This window comes from Eurosta solidaginis, chromosome 2, assembly GCF_040869045.1.
Source record: "Eurosta solidaginis isolate ZX-2024a chromosome 2, ASM4086904v1, whole genome shotgun sequence".
Classification (NCBI taxonomy): domain Eukaryota; kingdom Metazoa; phylum Arthropoda; class Insecta; order Diptera; family Tephritidae; genus Eurosta; species Eurosta solidaginis.
In genome coordinates this window covers 4,743,954-4,761,239 of record NC_090320.1, presented here as the reverse complement: position 1 = coordinate 4,761,239, position 17,286 = coordinate 4,743,954, and the positions used below count along the sequence as shown (strand labels likewise).

Below are 17,286 nucleotides of genomic sequence, written 5' to 3'. Positions count from 1 at the left end.
AAAAGTTCAAATTTAGGTACATTCGATTATTGAATACAAAAACAAAAACGTTTAAACAGCAATATATCGACACTCTGATGTTTGGGAATGTACCTAGCCTTTTGTAGCAATATAGGAGTACTACATATATGCTACCACCACTACTACTATTTATTAATTTAGTGCTAGAATTGATTACAGTACTCAAAACTTAATTTTTATTATTTTTGTTTTTTCATTTTCAAGAAATATGTAGTTAGATCGTGCTTTCTGTTTCCTCATTAAACCCTCAAATCTGAGAATTACATGCCTTGCTCAACGCTACGTAGCAGTGTTACATATGAACCAGCTGTACGCCAAACCTAAAAACATTTGTTGTACAAGTTTAAAAACAACGCCAAAATAATAAATATATTTCCAGTTCATACCCATAAAAAAGATCTTAAATCCACATCAAAAAATATGCCCGTTAGTTTACAAGATTTTTGGGCGCGCATCATTGCCAACAACAAAACTTTACGTAGAGGAATTGGCCAAGCTGGCGAATTTATTGTTTTATATATGGATATGGAAATTTGTCCACTCTGTTGATAAAAAAAAAATAAAATAAATAAATGAAAGGCGCGATAACCTCCGAAGATATTTAAAGCCGAGTTTCTTTTCCAATTTGCGCCGTGCTCGTTTTAATTCTTCCTACAAATTTGTGGACGTGACCTACTTATTTTAAGCCGACCCCGAACGTCATCTGCATGGCAGATGAGTTTTCACTGAACGCTTTTCATGGCAGAAATACACTCGGAGTGCCTGCCAAACACTGCCGAGGGGCGACCCCGCCTAGAAAAAATATTCTTCTAATTGAAAAAACTTTTGTGGGGCGTTCCATCCCAAATAAACTTTTTTTTAGCTACAATTTCGAAATAACTTGGCTTTCCTTCAGTTTATTTGAAAAATAAAACAGTAAACATACTACATTAAAAAATATAGAATAAAAAGTACCTTCACAAAATAATTTGTAATGCTATATTTATGCTTTATATGCGATTTTTTCAGAAAAAAATCGTGCCGCCCTAGTACCTATATGTATTTCTTTGCATCTTGTAAGGCTCTTTTGGTAAGTCGTTACTGTTTAGATAATTTTTACAAGGCTGCCACCTACATAGAACTTTTTTTAATTAAATGAATGTAAGCATAGAAAAGATGTTTAACGTCCTATTTCAATAGAAATATTTCTAATATGACTTTTAAAATAAAAGGAGTGAATTACATTTTTACCATCAACATTTTGAAGTATTTTTCTCATACATTTTTTATACTCAGCGTGCTTGGCACACAGCGTATATTAACTTTGATGGGATAACGGTTGGTTGTACAGGTATAAAGGAATCGAGATAGATATAGACTTCCATATATCAAAATCATCAGTATCGAAAAAAAATTTGATTGAGCCATGTCCGTCCGTCCGTCGGTCTGTCCGTTAACTCGATAACTTGAGTAGATATTAAGATATATTCACCAAATTTGGTACACGAGCTTATCTGGACCAAGAACTGTATTGAAAATGGTATTGAAAATGAGCGAAATCGGATGATAACCACGCCCACTTTATATATATATAACATTTTGGAAACACACATAAAACCTGATTATTTAGTAAATAATACACCTAGAATGTTGAAATTTGACATATGTTGAGACTCTTGATAAAAATTTGTAAACATTTTTTAAATGGGCGTGGCACCGCCCACTTGTAATAAAATCAATTTTACATATATTACCGCCCCTTTTATGACGGGAGCGATAACTCGAAGAAAAATTAAGATATCGTAATGAAATTGTGTACACATATTTTCCTTATAGTAGAAAACATTTCTAGTAAAAATGGACGGGATCGGTTAAAGACCACGGCAACTTAGATATAAAACAAGTTTAAAAGGGCCGTAGACTAGAATAACAAGCTATAACTTAGGAAAAAATAGTTTTGAATCAATGATATTTCACTTATCAAGTTTTATTGTAAGAGGAAATGGGGAGCCATTTTTCTTTTAAATGGGCGGTGCCACGTGTTATGTCGAAAAGTAATTTATCTGAAATGAAATGTAAAATTAAAGTTCACACTGAGTATATAATATTCGGTTACACCCGAACTTAGACACCTTTACTTGTTATTTTTTGTTTTAAAATATGTCCACAGGCGGGCTGAAAATAAGGCCTAAGTTAAACCTGGTCTTTTGAAAATTTCGTAAATAATTTAAGAAAACCTGACGATAATAAGTTTTAAAAATTTTAGTCAAATCAAAAATTGCTTTTTTCATCAAGTTAGGCCGATTTGTGCAACATGGCTTATCCGTTTTCAATCGGAACCCAAATTTATATTTGATATAGCCAACTTTAGAAATATCGATTCCGGGTATTAGAGAACAAAAAAGGTAACTTTAAATTTTTTGAGTTTCCGTTGAGAAATCTTAACTTTAATCCCTGTGCGACACCGTTTATTTATCTCCAACTGGGACTTAAGTTTAAATGTGATATATTTGACCATGGTTTTACCATTTTAAAGGGGGTAATTCGAAAAAATTGGAAATTTGGTATATATATAAGACCCACCCTACTATATATATGCATACATATATATGTAAGTTAAATCCTCATACCAACCTCATTCTGTAAATGTTGACCGCCATAACAATAAATCATCAACTGTATACCAACCGAAGTGATAAACAAAAATAAAAATGACAAATCCACTGCAGCCACAACACCACTACCAATCTGATAAGCGAGAAAACAGATTTGCAAAGTATTTAAAGAAAACTCTACAAAAATTATCGGGCGATAAATTAATTCCAGCTGATCGGCCGTTGCAATCAAACGCTGATGATAATGAACGCAAGAGTAAATCATGTCACGTCGCTCACTTAAATCCGTTATAAATTCAGCTGATGCCAATTTAGATTGTAATATTTTAAAATTACCCACTATGTTGTGTATATACCAAGAGTATATGGTATCAACCGATACAGAACCATATATTACGCCATATATAGCAAACGCAGACCAAATCCAGATGAGAAAATAATTTAAAGGCTGATCATGCTGGATAGGATAGCTGAAATAAAATGCAGTAACAAACCGAGCTTCGTCTCCAGTTAGTTTTATTACACTTACCTGCCTCTTAGGACCATTATATAACTAAAATTTCCTAATCGTATATATTGTATAAAACCGACCAAAACTGGTGCTATCATAGCCAGTATGCCAGTGTTGAGTACGGAATAATAATAGGCGGTGTTCATAAAATGTTCACGATTATTTTCACTTAACAAAATTCTTAGTTCTTGTTTCGAGGCTTTTTTCCATATAAATAAGAGAAATTTAATAGATTTCATTTAACAAGAAAAGTGTTAAATACTCTTTTTTCACACTCACCTTTGGTAGACATTAAGTAAATATCTTGCACTAATTGAGACATTTCTTTGCGCTTACTTATGGTCTGCCAAATCTTAAAAAGTGTTATGGAGCCTTGCATTGCCGGCGCCATTGCATTTGTTACTTGGGCAATATCTTGTAAATTGTTTTTACTATAAACTACCATTGGTATATGAATTGTTGCTAAAGCAAAAACAACCAAGCCTAAAAAGTATGGTCGATTTACACGCCCAGTTTTTGTTGTCAAATCAATGCCGAGACGATGAAAAGTAAATTTTTGTATATAAAAATAAAGTTGAATACCCAAATCATGTTGAAACATTTTATTTCTAGAGATCAATGGAGTACTTTACTTTTTGAACTAAGAAAAGTTATTGCAAAATATTTGTTTTCGCACAAACTATTTTATATTTATTTACAACTAATCAACCACAGAAGATACAAGCACTTACATATGTGGCGCTACAGTGATATGGTAAGTCATGTCTGGTTGGTTCTAGACAGATAAAGGAATGCCAGTATCATCGAGAAAAGTTTTGGGCTGGCAATTAATATTGTAATTACGGAGATATACTCAAAAATGCATTTGCTGAAACTAGGAATGACATAAGGTCGACGTGCATACGTCAATTAACCTTTATGGCCATATGGTCACCCGAATTTATGATCATTTGAAATCGTCACAACATCAAATTTCAAATAATTACAATTCCAACGTTATTGACGTTTTGTCCAAGCTGTTTTTCTAAAAGTGTCATAAAGTCAACTCATATTTTCACAAGTGCCCTTAAAGTCACCTCCACTAGTGTACATAAATTGAATCCGAAATAGTATGCGGATGTGCTTCTTCTATATTTTAATTTCATTGCAGTGGATTAAGGAGTTTTTCCGAAATATGAACAACTTATTAAATTCTAAGTTTAATGAAAAATCCCACGATGTTTCTTTTCTTTTATTCCCGGTTCAGTCCAGACAAAAATGGATTGAACTGGTCCCGCGAGGATTTCTTTGAAATAAAAAGTTTTTCCCAAAAATGGACACAAAGTCAAACGAAAATTTACTAAATGATCAAATTTAAAAAGGCCGTAAAATGATATATCAAAATTCTGAGGGTGAAAGACAAAATTGACGAAGCCATGTCGGTATTGAAATTTGGGTGTGAAGACTCCTTGGTACTCGTCTCCTATCGCTATTTCAAAGGAGCCAAACCGGGCAATAGCTACGCCCACTTTTTGAACTTATACATAATATTTGGGAGAACAGACAAGAACACGTGATTATTCAGTGAATAATTCGGCTATAAACAGCGAATTTCATATAAGAGTTAAAATCACTACTTCTAAATAAAATTTTTTGAAATGGGCGTGGCACCGCTCACTTCTGATCAAATCAATTTCGGAAATATTATTGGCCATAAACCGCTTGAGGTGTCAACACAAACTTCGGTCCTAAGGAATGTTTATTATTTCATGTCAATGGTTTTGTAGTTCATATAACAGTTAGCAGTGCTGACATTCCAACGCTATGCCTAAAATTATTCCCATCATTACACCACTTATTCAAAAGTTTTCCAATTAAGCAAAAGTTTGTTTGTTTTCTTCGAGCTATCGGATTTTATGTGCTTTCAACATTTAGCTGTTGACAATGTTGTTCATAAATTCAAACTTAATTCTGTATAATAACCTAAACACCTATAACATTGTAAATCCTTATGAAATTATCTGCTGAAACTTATATTCTAAAGCGCCCCGCTAAGTATGCTTTAGTTTTGTGCATACGCCGTAAAGTATGTAAAAGTGTTTGCATCAATCGCGCGCGTGTGAATGTTTTGCTATGTGTGACAAATGTTTTCGTTACTTTACGTTGTGTGGTAATATTAAGTAATTTAAGTTAACATTAAATATTTCATCTTGAATTTCAATGCGTCTATGTGTGATGCAATTTGAGCTTTTACGTCTTTTATTAACAGGTGTAGTACTCCTCTCAAAACAGCCCCGTTCTGGAACCGTCGCCCACCCGGCACCACTTTCGCATTACTTCAGGGTGGCGTTCTATATTTCTCATTTTTTAAGAGCCTACTGTTGTCCCTGCGTCCAGGTTCCCGCTATTTGCTCTGAGTGTCCATTTAATCACCACTGCTTCGCATGCGCATTTCTCTGCGCTCCCTCTCAGCATCCATCAGGCGTGTCATTACTATAAATGCCATTTTGCTCACTGCAGTCCAGCATTCTTTCCTGCTGCACATATGTGAAACTAAATTTCTCGTGGTAGGTTCCTCCCCAAAGACTCCATGCAAGGTGAGTCTTTCTTCGTGGAAACGGGGGCAGTAGAACATGACGTGTTCTGCGTTTTCTAACTCTGTGGTACACATTGGGCAATGAGGATCTTCCTCTATCCTACGCTTCCATAAATACTCTTTGAAACCGCCATTTCCACTCATTATTTGCGTGAGAGGGTAGTTCAGTTCACCGTGCTTCCGCTCATTCCATTGAGCTACGTTCTAAACTAGTGTGAAAGTCCAACGCCCTTTACTCGAGGCCTCCCACCATTCTTGCCACTTTGCTATTGTTTGTGTCCTTGCTCTTTTCTTGTTTTCTTCAGATGGTCGCTCGATATTAGTGTTATACAGATCGGCCATTTCGCTTGCCAGTAAGTCCACTGGGATTTTCCGGGTTAGAACCAGGATCGCGTCGTCGGACACCGTCCGATAAGCACTTGCTATTCTTAAAGAAGCAAGTCGGTACGCTGCTAATATATATTTTTGATGGGTCTGTTTAGATCCATACCACACTGGTGCTGCGTATAGTATTATTGAGCTGGTTACTGTGGACAATAGCTGACGTATAGCTTCGCTCGGACCACCAATGTTAGGCATTATTCGCATAAGTGATCCATTAACTTTGGTAATTTTCTCCCCCACCGCTCTGAAGTGCTCTTTGAAAGTTAACTTAGAGTCAATGTGCACTCCTAAGTATTTTAAGGAATCCTTTGAGGTGATTTGATGATCCCCGACAGTTAAGACTAACTCGTTCGCCGACCGTTTGGAGCTTACTAATACCACTTCCGTCTTTTGGATAGCCAACTCCAGTCCTGTATTGGTCAGCCATTCCTTTATTCTTGCTACGGCGTCATTACATAATGCTTGAAGCAGGTCCAGTTTCTTGGCCACTACTACCACTGCAATATCATCAGCATATCCCACAATTTGCGTGTTTTCTGGTAGATCAATCTTTAGCACCCCGTCATACATTACATTCCAATGCGTTGGACCGAGAGCAGATCCCTGTGGGACGCCTCCTGTGATTTTGTACTCTTTAGCTCCTTGATCCATGTCAAAAAGAAGTACTCTGTCTTTAAGATAGCTACCTATAATTCTGCGTAAGTAAGCTGGAGTGCCGAAGCTTTGCAGCGCTGCCATTATCTGCATCCAGTTCGCAGTGTTAAAAGCATTCTTGATGTCCAACATAATCAGTGCACAGAACTTCCTTTTATTTTGGCCTCCAGAGATAGCTTCTCTGGCTGTATTGACGACTGTTTGTATTGCATCTACGGTGGATCTTGATTTGCGAAATCCATATTGACTATTCGATAAGCCACCTGGTCTTTCTAGAGTCAGCTGTAGGCGCTCACTAATTATACGCTCGAAAATCTTCCCTAGGGAATCCAGCATACAAAGTGGCATATATGAGGATGGTTGGTCCGGCTGTTTACCACGTTTCAGCAATAGGACAAGTCTTTGTCGTTTCCACGGGCGAGGGAACACGCCTTCTTGCATACAGGCATTAAAAAGATCAGTAAATAATGTAGCCCTAGTTGTAATCGCGGCTTTAAGGGCTATGTTTGGTACTTCGTCGGGTCCTGGGGATTTGTTATCAGCAACTCTTTTTGCAGCGTCCAGCACCTCTTGCTCTGTAATTTGCGGAATTTCCGTACTTTCTAGATCCTCGCTTGGATAAGTCCAGCGATCTTGCGCCGGGAAAAGTGTTTCAACAATAATATTCATCAGTATCGAGCACGTAGGTTGCTGTGATATCGGTCCTTTAACTTTGGCCATCACAGTTCTGTAGGCTGATCCCCAAGGATCTAAGTCGACATTATCCAGCAGTTCCCTAAAGCATAACTTCTTGCTTTTTTTTATGGCATTTTTAAGTGCCTTTCTTTGTGCGACATAGGTGCTGTGTTGCTCTGCATATCGTGGTGATGAGATGCGCTATTCTTCGTGCTTTGTGGCATTTTCTACGCTCTTCCGCAATTTCGTCATTCCACCAATATACCGGAGTGCCCTGTGCTTTTCCGCGACTTCTGGGCATGGCAGCATCACATGCCATACATAGCAACTTAGTGATTTGAACCGACTGGTCTTCCGCATGCGATTCTCGTACTATGGCGTCCTTTCAGATAATGTCAAATATTTGTGGGTCGAAAAGGTGCTGTTTCCATTTCCTACTTTGTCGATGTCTTGCTGCTACCGCTCGTGGAGTTTCGAGCAGCTCTACGCTAATAGCTTTATGGTCGCTGTGTGTGTAGACGTTGCTTATGGACCATTTTGCTCGTCTTGCTATTTCGCTGCTAGCGAAGGTGAGATCTATAATGGATCGTCTGGTACCTGTATCGAAGGTATATATCCCTGGTTCATTTAGGAGTTCTAGCCTCAAAGAAGTAAGACTTTCGAGGAGAACTCTCCCTCTTTCGTTGGTTCGTCTACTTCCCCACACAGATGACCATGCATTGAAGTCTCCACACACTAAAAGCGGGTGTTTACCTCGTGCTTCAATGGTGATCCCGTATATCATGTCTTCGAACTCGGCGATGGTCATGCTCGGAGGGGCATAGCAACTGAAGACGTATATACCGTTGATTTTTGCCCACGTGAATCCTGCTACCGTTGGCGTCATAATTTCCTGTGGGAGAAATTTCCCTGGTGCCCAAATTGAGGCTTTCCCTGCTGAATCTGAGAGCCAACCCTGCTCCTGGCGATTTTTGTATTGTTCAGAGAGTACCACTATGTCATATCCTCCTTCATAGACTGTTTGGGATAATAGCTCTTGGGCTGCCTCGCAATGGTTTAAATTGAGCTGCAATACCCTCATGAGACAGTCATTTTGCTGCCCTCTCGTTGTGGGCATTTAAAACTGCCTGCTGAATGTTGTCCCCCACATAGCGCGCATTTCGGTGCATTTTCGCAACTTGCAGCCTTATGACCTTCCTGGCCGCATTTCCTGCATAGGCTAGACCTATCTACAGTCTCCTTACATTTCTGAGCTATATGCCCGTAGCCCCAGCACCTATAACAGCGTTTTTCTTGCTTGAGCTCTCTAATTCGGCAGGAAACCCATCCTACCCGGATTCTTTGCGTATTAAGAACCGCCTTGGCATCATCCGCTGTAAGGCTTATAAGTGCCGACTTCGTGCCACTGTACCCTGTGCGTATGCTTTTTATGGCAGCCACATCTGGAAGTTTGATGTTGCATTGCTGGTGGAGGGCGTTGCAAATCTCCTCGGGCGTAGTAATCTCATCGAGATGTAGTGTGACCATTTGGGACTTTGTTATAACTTTAGCCGAGTCCTTTAATACCGCTTCAATTTCTGCTTGGTACGCGCTTGTTTTCCCATCTTGCGATTTTTTCAGCTCTAGTAACAGCTCTCCTTTCGCCGTTCTTCTAATCGTTTTGACGTCATCACCCAGGGATTTTAATTCGTCGCATCTTCTCACTTTACGCAATATGTCGGCGTACGTCGCATCCCCCGCCTTGGAAATGATGATTGCATCCGGCCTAGCCTTAAGTGATTTTTTCTTGCTCTTCTTTTTGGCTAACTGCCACTCTCCCGTCTTTTGGGCTGCAGTTTCCTCTTTCCGCTCCGTCTTCTCTTGCGTTTCTTGCCGTCGTTTGTGACCACCCACGTGCCCTGGTAAGACATATTTTAGAGTAGTTGTTCTCCTTGGTCGAGTACGAATTATTCCTCGGTCGCTTTCCTGGGGGTGATGGACTTCTATCCTTGGCGCATTCGCTTGCACGCAATTTATGTTCTAAATTCTTTACCTCTAGGGCCGACTCGATGTACAGCACTTTTATTACGGAGGCCAAGCGCTTGATTTCCGCGTGTATATTATTACGCCCTATGAAGAACTGCATCAAGTCCTCAATCGCCTTGCCTAGCTTGGTCATCTTTTTTTCTCCAGGGGGGTTTTGCTGATTTAACGCAGCTGACGCCTGCTTAATTAGCTCACTTAATAATGGTGTGCCCGTTTGAGCCTTGCTGTCGGAGTTCTTTTTGCAAAGCTTCGGTGTAGCACCCGGCGACAACGCTCCTTGCTTGCTTTCGGCCTCCGCTCCTTTGGGTTTCGTTACCACTTGCGACGAAATGTTAAGGCCCCCAGCCGATGGGCCACGCCCTTCTGGAGAGCGAGCTAGCTTCCTTCCTACAAATGGATTGAACGCCATTTCATTCTCCTGTGTTTGGTTTTTTATTTTAGTATTGTTGTTGCTCATCATTTATTTAATTGGGTCCCCACTTGACGCCGCTATCTTGGTCCGAGTGTGCAGTTACCTATATAGATCCCGTGGTTGTCTATGCGAAGGCAGGGAGGCCACGTGAAGGTTGATGCAGTCCCTCATGAAGACTGCGTTCAGAGCCAGATCAGTATTAATCGGGAGGATCTCAACCGAACCTGCACCACCAACTTAATGATGACGGACTTTGAACGTACCCCAAGGCCTGCCAAGGTTTTAACGGGACAGAGACGAATGGGACATTAACCGGAAAGTCATTTCGACGGTGTGTCAAGCCGTGTACTGAGATTTCCGAATGCCACATTCGCCAGCCCTTAACAAACATATCCGAGTCGTTGATTCCAGTATACCTTAATTAAGACCTTACTGGGCTCAGTCTTAATGTGACAATCACCTTAAATTTACAAATAATTTACCTCTTTACCTTCCTGAGTGTGTATCCCACGTCGTATAGTTGCCTCCATATCTTGGGTAGGTATTCCCTCGAAGCAACCCCGCACTAGGCTGTGGATGCTTAATTCAGGGCGGCATCTACTCGCCCTGTCACTGGAGGTTCTCAGGGTGCTTTAGGCCTTTTAAGCCAAACCCTCCTCACCAGCCAGTAGTACTCCTCTCTCGTGATCGTCGCTCAACTGCCTCATCCCTTGTAGTCATCGTTCACATTTCCAGAGCATGCAGTTAGGCGCAACCGATCATGTGCATATATTCAATTCAATTCAATTCAATTTATTTAAACTTTTTAAATACACGGTTTTAGATGATATGGCTTCTTAAATAAACCTTACAACTATAGTATTATAAGTGAGTTTAAAATATATCGATTACTAAAACTTAAAGTTGACATAAGGGAAAAAATCTAGCTTAGGAGACTTAGGATTTAGCTTAGAAAAAAACCTTGGAAATTATATTTTGCATTAAAGTTAATACTACCTATAAATACTATTCATAAATATAGTACGCAGTTTAATTATATGATAAACTAAGAGTAATTTAGATTGTAAATTAGTGGATTTGTAGATATATCACAGAGGCGTTCAAATTTGTCAGTTATTTTTTCAATACGGTCCGAAACGAGACTGATTTTGTTTTGTGTGTGCAACTTTGTAGTTGAAAAATGCCACGGCAAATCAAACATAATTTTCAACAACTTATTTTGTTTAACTTGTATTTTTTCAATGTGCGTTTTGGCACATTTACCCCAGACTGGGCACCCGTATAAAATTATAGATTGAAAAATAACTTTAGCAATTGTGGCTTTATTTTCATTACTGAGCTTAGATTTTCGGTTTATTAACGGATACAGAAGTTTTAGAGCTATACTAAATTGAATATATTGGGTGTGATCTCTAAAGCGTAAAGCTCCAATTCCATTTGTCGGGAAATTACTTTACTCTACGATTGTCCGTTAAGTCTAAAGTAGCGTTTTTACCAAAATTGTAACTGCTAAAAAATCGTCCGGAATTAAATCTGAAAGGATGCTTAAACTGTCTCCAGAATTGTCGCGGAACAGTGTCGAAATGATTCTGAAGTTTACCCGAAATGATACCTATAACTGCAGTTTAATCAAAAGTCAATGAATAGCAAACCAATGCAATTTACTTCATTTCAATATATACAGACTCATTTGGTTTAAAGGAATATTTTTTCAAGAAAAATGCATACTTATTATATAAAATTCAAGTTTCCTTTTTCTTCAAAGCAGATAACATTGCAATAAATGAACCAGTTGTTTTGAAAATCTAAAATAGATACATGCAATAGTTTAGAATTTTTTTTCATGACTGATCAATGCAATATTACCCATACAAGAAGAGCACGATTTACCGTAAAAAAGTAACCCGTCAAGACAAAAGCACGTTGGGTACGTATCAAAGGCATTAAATACAGGAGACGCTGCTTCGGAGGAATATTGTGCCATGGTATTTGCATATAAATAGCTTCACTAAGCTGATCGCACTAATAAAAATATAGTTGTATAGAAAAACATATACACAGCATAACAAAATAAGATATCGCATACCGAGATCAAAAGGGAGGTAACTCAAAAATATTAAATTTCGAACTTATGAGTACCTCCTGGCCTTCCAATTAAACTGTGGGTATTTAACTGTATTCTTGAATTACTAAAACATCCACTAATCAGCGAAAAAAAAACTTTGTAAAATAAATTCGTTGGCACATATGAGAGAGAGTTTTTCGCGTTTTCTGAACATTGCGGTTTTTCGAGTTGATCGCTATTTTGATCTTGGTGTGCAATATGAAAAATATAATTAGATAAACTACTTACTGCATTTTGCACCTTCTCTCCACCAAAGCAATAAAAAATTAATTGTAACACAATAGACGCTAACATCATGAAAATGAAGGGCACACTTGATGGCTCAGTTAAATAGGATAATTGATAAATGAGAAAACATAACGGCACACAAGAACAAGTCACAACCATAAAAATAATTGGAGCATAAACAGCATTGAGTTCTGATGACAACCAAATGATGTGCGTGTGATATGTGATGAGAGCAGAAAAATCCAAATGATATTTCTTATCATCGCTTTTTAATTGCAAAAGCTCCTCCAATTTCCAATGCATGATACGCAAATGAGCCGCAATATTAAAAACAAACCAACCAAACAAACAATCCACAGCGACAAGCGTAAAAACGAAGAAAGAGGCCAACAATGTTGTTAGCAAAATGGTTAATGCGAAATTGTAGGGTGAGGTGTAGTCATATGGAAAGCTAAAAGAGGTGAGCAAATAAAGGTTTGGATTAACAAATTTTTTATCTATGCCTTATCTAACTCACATTCCTGGCAGTGGTAACGTAAACACGATATCATTATACAATAAATAGTAATACATTAGCTTTAGTATTGGCAAAATCACGCATATAAATGCTGTCAACTGTGTAATTATTGCGTACGTTTTCGAAATTTTGACGACAGAACTGTTTTCGGTATTCCATAGCTGACCTTCACTTTGACTGCCTAAATGAAATTTTTTTTTTAAATAACGCATTTCATATCCATGCTTAATTTACCTGCCAATGCCCGTCTTTTAAATGCCTCATTTAAACGTAAAAAACGTTTACGCTGCACCATAAAAATTGCAAATTTGGATATTGTTAAGAAGAGTTGAACAACCATTGTCATTCCAGGCGCTAATGCATCGACACTTTCTAAATAAGTGAATGTATAACGAGATAATGCCACAGCCCACATTATAACGCCGCACATAATTATTACAAGACGTTTGAGGTTTTTGAAGACTCGATCATTGTCCAAATCAATATTGATGCCTAGACCATTGAAGGCTGTGAAAGGCGACAGACTTAATCAGATTTAATCTTAGATGAGCCGTTTAATATTTTACTCACAATTAATAATTGGTGTTATGTCTTCTAAAACCGTTATCTTCATTGTGTTTAAAATTGCAGTGGTCACTTTTGGTTTTTTGACTTTTCATTGTGCTGTGACTGTATATATTATTAACTTTTTTCTAATTTTGTGGGGGTGTAGTTTTTAATTACCCTGCTTAGTTGGGAAACATTTGTTTGTTTAAAAGTACAATTAAAAGAGTTGGCTATAATTACATAGAACTTGCCGTCACTATCAGAAGCAAAACTCAAGCAGTTGACTGGAAACATTTAAATAAAGCAATTTGAAGCTTATTTCCAGGGTCCGTAGGCATTATGAGTTTTCTTCAAAAAAAATTTTAATTTGACATTGCAATGAAATTCGAACTTTTTTTGCAATATAGTAACCGTGGTACTGTTCCTAAAACTAATTTCGTTCAATACATTGTAGCTGGACATACTGATTGTCCAGCATTTGCAGAGGTCTTTGGTCCAGTTGTAAGAAATATGGTAAAGAAACCGGTGCCCCCCACAGCAGAAAGCAAAAATTCAGAAACACATTTTTTCAGAAAACATTAGTCAGAACCCTTTTTTCAGAAAGACAAAATTCAGAGGTCAAAACTCAGAAGTCTAATCTCAGAAGTCTAATTTCTGAAGTCAAATTTCAGAAGTCAAATTGCAGAAGCCAAATTTCAGAAGTGAAAATTCAGAAGTCAAATTTCAGAAAGCAAAATTCAGAAGTCAAAATTCTGAAAGTAATCAGATGACAGAAAAAACATTAAATTTTTCTCAAAATTGAAAAACGTTTATTTATTTGAAAGGAGTTATATATAAAGAAAAAGTAGTACAATCTAAAATTTTGAATTGTGTGCAATAGCAAGCATGTAATTAATTAATTTTTTTCGCGTTAATCTTTTTCAAATGAATTTACAATTTTTGTTGTTATATCGGCCTACTGATTTGTAAGATCGCTGGTTCGAACCGAGATCAAGGCCTAACAATAATTATTTTATCATTATTATTGTTTTGATACATTTTTGTAATTGAAAAAATTTTAAATTAGAATAGAAGAAAGAAAAAAATTTAGACAACTGCCAAAGCTCGTTGTACAGATCCATTTCGGGAACTGCTAAATTCCTTCATCGGAAACGTATAGGCGCCGCTGCTATAACCATTCAGCTATCACAGCGGTTGTTTGTTTATCTTCATTATTTCTACCTCTACCCTGTTTCTTGATATTCACGGCACTGCGACATCTGTTGCAGAATGGATGTGAAAATTGGACTTGTTTCCTGGCAATGATGTCATATTTATTGACACTTTTTCCCCGTGGTCTGGGATGTATTAACAATTTTTGTTGTTTCAATTAAGAAAAAATTTATCATAACAATAATAATGCTAAAATAACACTGGTTTACAGCCAAAATGTACCAGAGACGCCATTATGAAATTCCTAGATAAAATCACCCCCTGATTTCGAAAATCAAGGTTATTTTTAATTCTATGGTAACGTTCTTGAGATATTTACGAATAACGGTTTTTTCCAAAAAAAAAATTGGGTCCACTTAATCATATATATCTCAAGAACGAATTAAGCAATTCCAAAACGGTTTGAAGCCTTTAAAAGGCAATAAAACACTTTTGCTAGGCCCTGCAGACTCAAAGATAACGAACAATCATTACGGATTTTTTCCATTTTTTTTTTTTAAATATAAAAAAATGTTTACTTTGCGAGGAAGGATCTCAAAAATTTTTTATTTTTTTGCAGATTTGTTTTTTCCCTCTAAGGTCTATTTTATTAAAAAAAAAATAAGCTTTTATTCAACAAAATCGATTGACTAGTACAAAAGTTGCAAGCATTCATGTAAATATTCCCATTTAATACTTAAGTACCCTACTGATACATATGTGTTAGTGGACCCAATTTTTTTTTTTTTTTTGGAAAACCCGTTATTTGTAAATATCTCAAAAACGTTACCATAGAATTAAAAATAACCTTGATTTTCGAAATCAGGGGGTGATTTTACCTGGAAATTTCATAATGGCGTCTCTGGTGCAGAAAAAAATTGGAATTTGTGATCCAGTGTAATTATTGTTAGGCTTTGAGCTCGATTCGAACCCGCGATCTTTTGAATTTACAGTATTAAAAAAACGAAGTCTTTATATTTTTTCTTGCGTTTCCGATATGGCTCGCCTCCAGCTGAAAATTGCTTCAGTTTTCTTTCTATTATTGGCTGTTCGTTTTTTATTTTATTTATGCAATTAAATATGTTAGGGTGTGTCCCAAACGCACTTCGAATGACGTCCTTTCGATGGAATTATATGTACGGACTTTGCGCAAAATTTTTTTTTGCTATCTGATTACTTTCTGAATTTTGACTTCTGGAATTTTATTCTGAATTTTTTTCAGCCTGGAACACAGCAACGTCGAAAGAAGGCGTTATATTCAATCGAATTATGGAATATGTATAATATCACCAAATTGCGTGAAGTCAGTACATATAATTCCATCGAAAGGTGGCATAACGTCATTCGAAGTGCGTTTGGGACACACCCTAACATATTTAATTGCATAAATAAAATAAAAAACGCAAAATTTTATGTTTTTTTGCTGTCTGATTACTTTCTGAATTTTGACTTCTGAAATTTTACTTCTGAAATTTGACTTCTGAATTTTGACTTCTGAAATTTGAGTTCCGAATTTTGACTTCTGAAATTTGATTTCTGAATTTTCGTTTCTGAGTTTTAACTTCTGAATTTTGGCTTTCTGAAAAAAGGGTTCTGTTTTCTAAAAAAATTTGTTTCTGAATTTTTATTTTCTGAATTTATTGGGGGAACCAGAGAAACCATTTATGTAGGTCTCTTAACCTCTTTACAAAGCTCAACATTTCATAGTGACACTTCAACTTTCTACCATTAGTTCTTCAATAGAATTTTTAACCCATAAATGAAATACCTAGCAACCCGCCCAAAAGCCTTTCACACTCTTTGTAATAACATAACAAAATATAGACTCAAAATAGCTCTTTGACGCAAATGGAAATGGGGGAAGTTTTTTCATATAATGGTGTAAAAAGCAAATTATTAATGTTCCACATCGCTTAAAAAAAGTTTAAAATAATGACTGCTAAGAACAAATAATAGGAGATCGTAAATATTTTCGTTTTATTGTAAGAGTTGCATAATGGAATTAATATTCTATGCCTTCTATGTATATTAAAACCCATTAAGGTCCAGTGGAGGTTACATAATCTGCAGTGACTTGGGTTTGCATCGCAGTACTTGTAAATCTAACAGATGAAGCATTTCAGACTTTTTCTCCTTTCTAAATTTGGTATTTATTTGTAAACTGCTTTGTTTTGTAAGACAACCCTAGCCAGGTAGTGTCATGAACTACACAACGTCGTAGTAGGTCAAACATTTTAAATCCATAGTCTCCATAGTCCCTAACCATATATAATCACATCACATCGTATCATGCTAATGTATATCATGCCAATCACATATCAAATCTCATCACCTTCGATCATATCAACCTTATCAAACCGCCTGCTGATTGGTATACATATCTCGGATGCATTACCCGCGGCCTTATTATGGTCATAAAATACACAAAACCGTAGTAGATCAAAACTTTATAGTCCATAGTCGCCATAGTCTCCAACCACATAATGTCACATCACACCATCCTATTTTGCTTTATCATTCCCGATCATGTGACATGACATCATGCTAATATATAATATGTCACATATGAAATCTCATCACCGACGATCATATTATGTCAACTTTATCATATCGACTGTTGAGCAGAATATCACCACATCTCAGCTGCCGTTTCGAAAAAACCCTAGCATCAAAAAAAAGCTTTAAAATATACGCCCTCTTACAGTATTCAAACGCTCTCTTTCAGAATTTTATTCAAAAACGTTCCATTTCAGGATTTGTTGCAAAACGACCTATCTGAACCTAAATTCAATTTTATTTTGATATAGGCTGTGCTTTAACTTTGGGAT

General features: G+C 36.9%; 1 protein-coding gene across 1 annotated transcript; it reads right to left on the bottom strand.

Moving 5' to 3' along the window:
- Positions 1 to 281: 281 nt before the first annotated feature.
- Positions 282 to 3,727, bottom strand: LOC137241455 (odorant receptor 45a-like). Its single transcript, XM_067769071.1, has 5 exons — positions 3,406 to 3,727; positions 3,145 to 3,325; positions 2,635 to 3,085; positions 408 to 563; positions 282 to 341 (listed from the first exon to the last, which is right to left on the bottom strand). Exons 1-5 carry the CDS (start codon positions 3,725 to 3,727, stop codon positions 282 to 284), a joined length of 1,170 nt encoding a protein of 389 aa, XP_067625172.1.
- Positions 3,728 to 17,286: the final 13,559 nt, after the last annotated feature.

Excerpts from the sequence above, each read along its gene's own strand:
- LOC137241455 (XM_067769071.1), bottom strand. The coding sequence starts at position 3,727 with ATGTTTCAACATGATTTGGGTATTCAACTTTATTTTTATATACAAAAA. Across the intron at positions 3,086-3,144 it reads ATAATGGTCCTAAGAGGCAG|CTATCCTATCCAGCATGATC; the intron begins GTAAGTGTAATA and ends ATTTTATTTCAG. Across the intron at positions 342-407 it reads ATTTAAGATCTTTTTTATGG|GTTTGGCGTACAGCTGGTTC; the intron begins GTATGAACTGGA and ends AAATGTTTTTAG.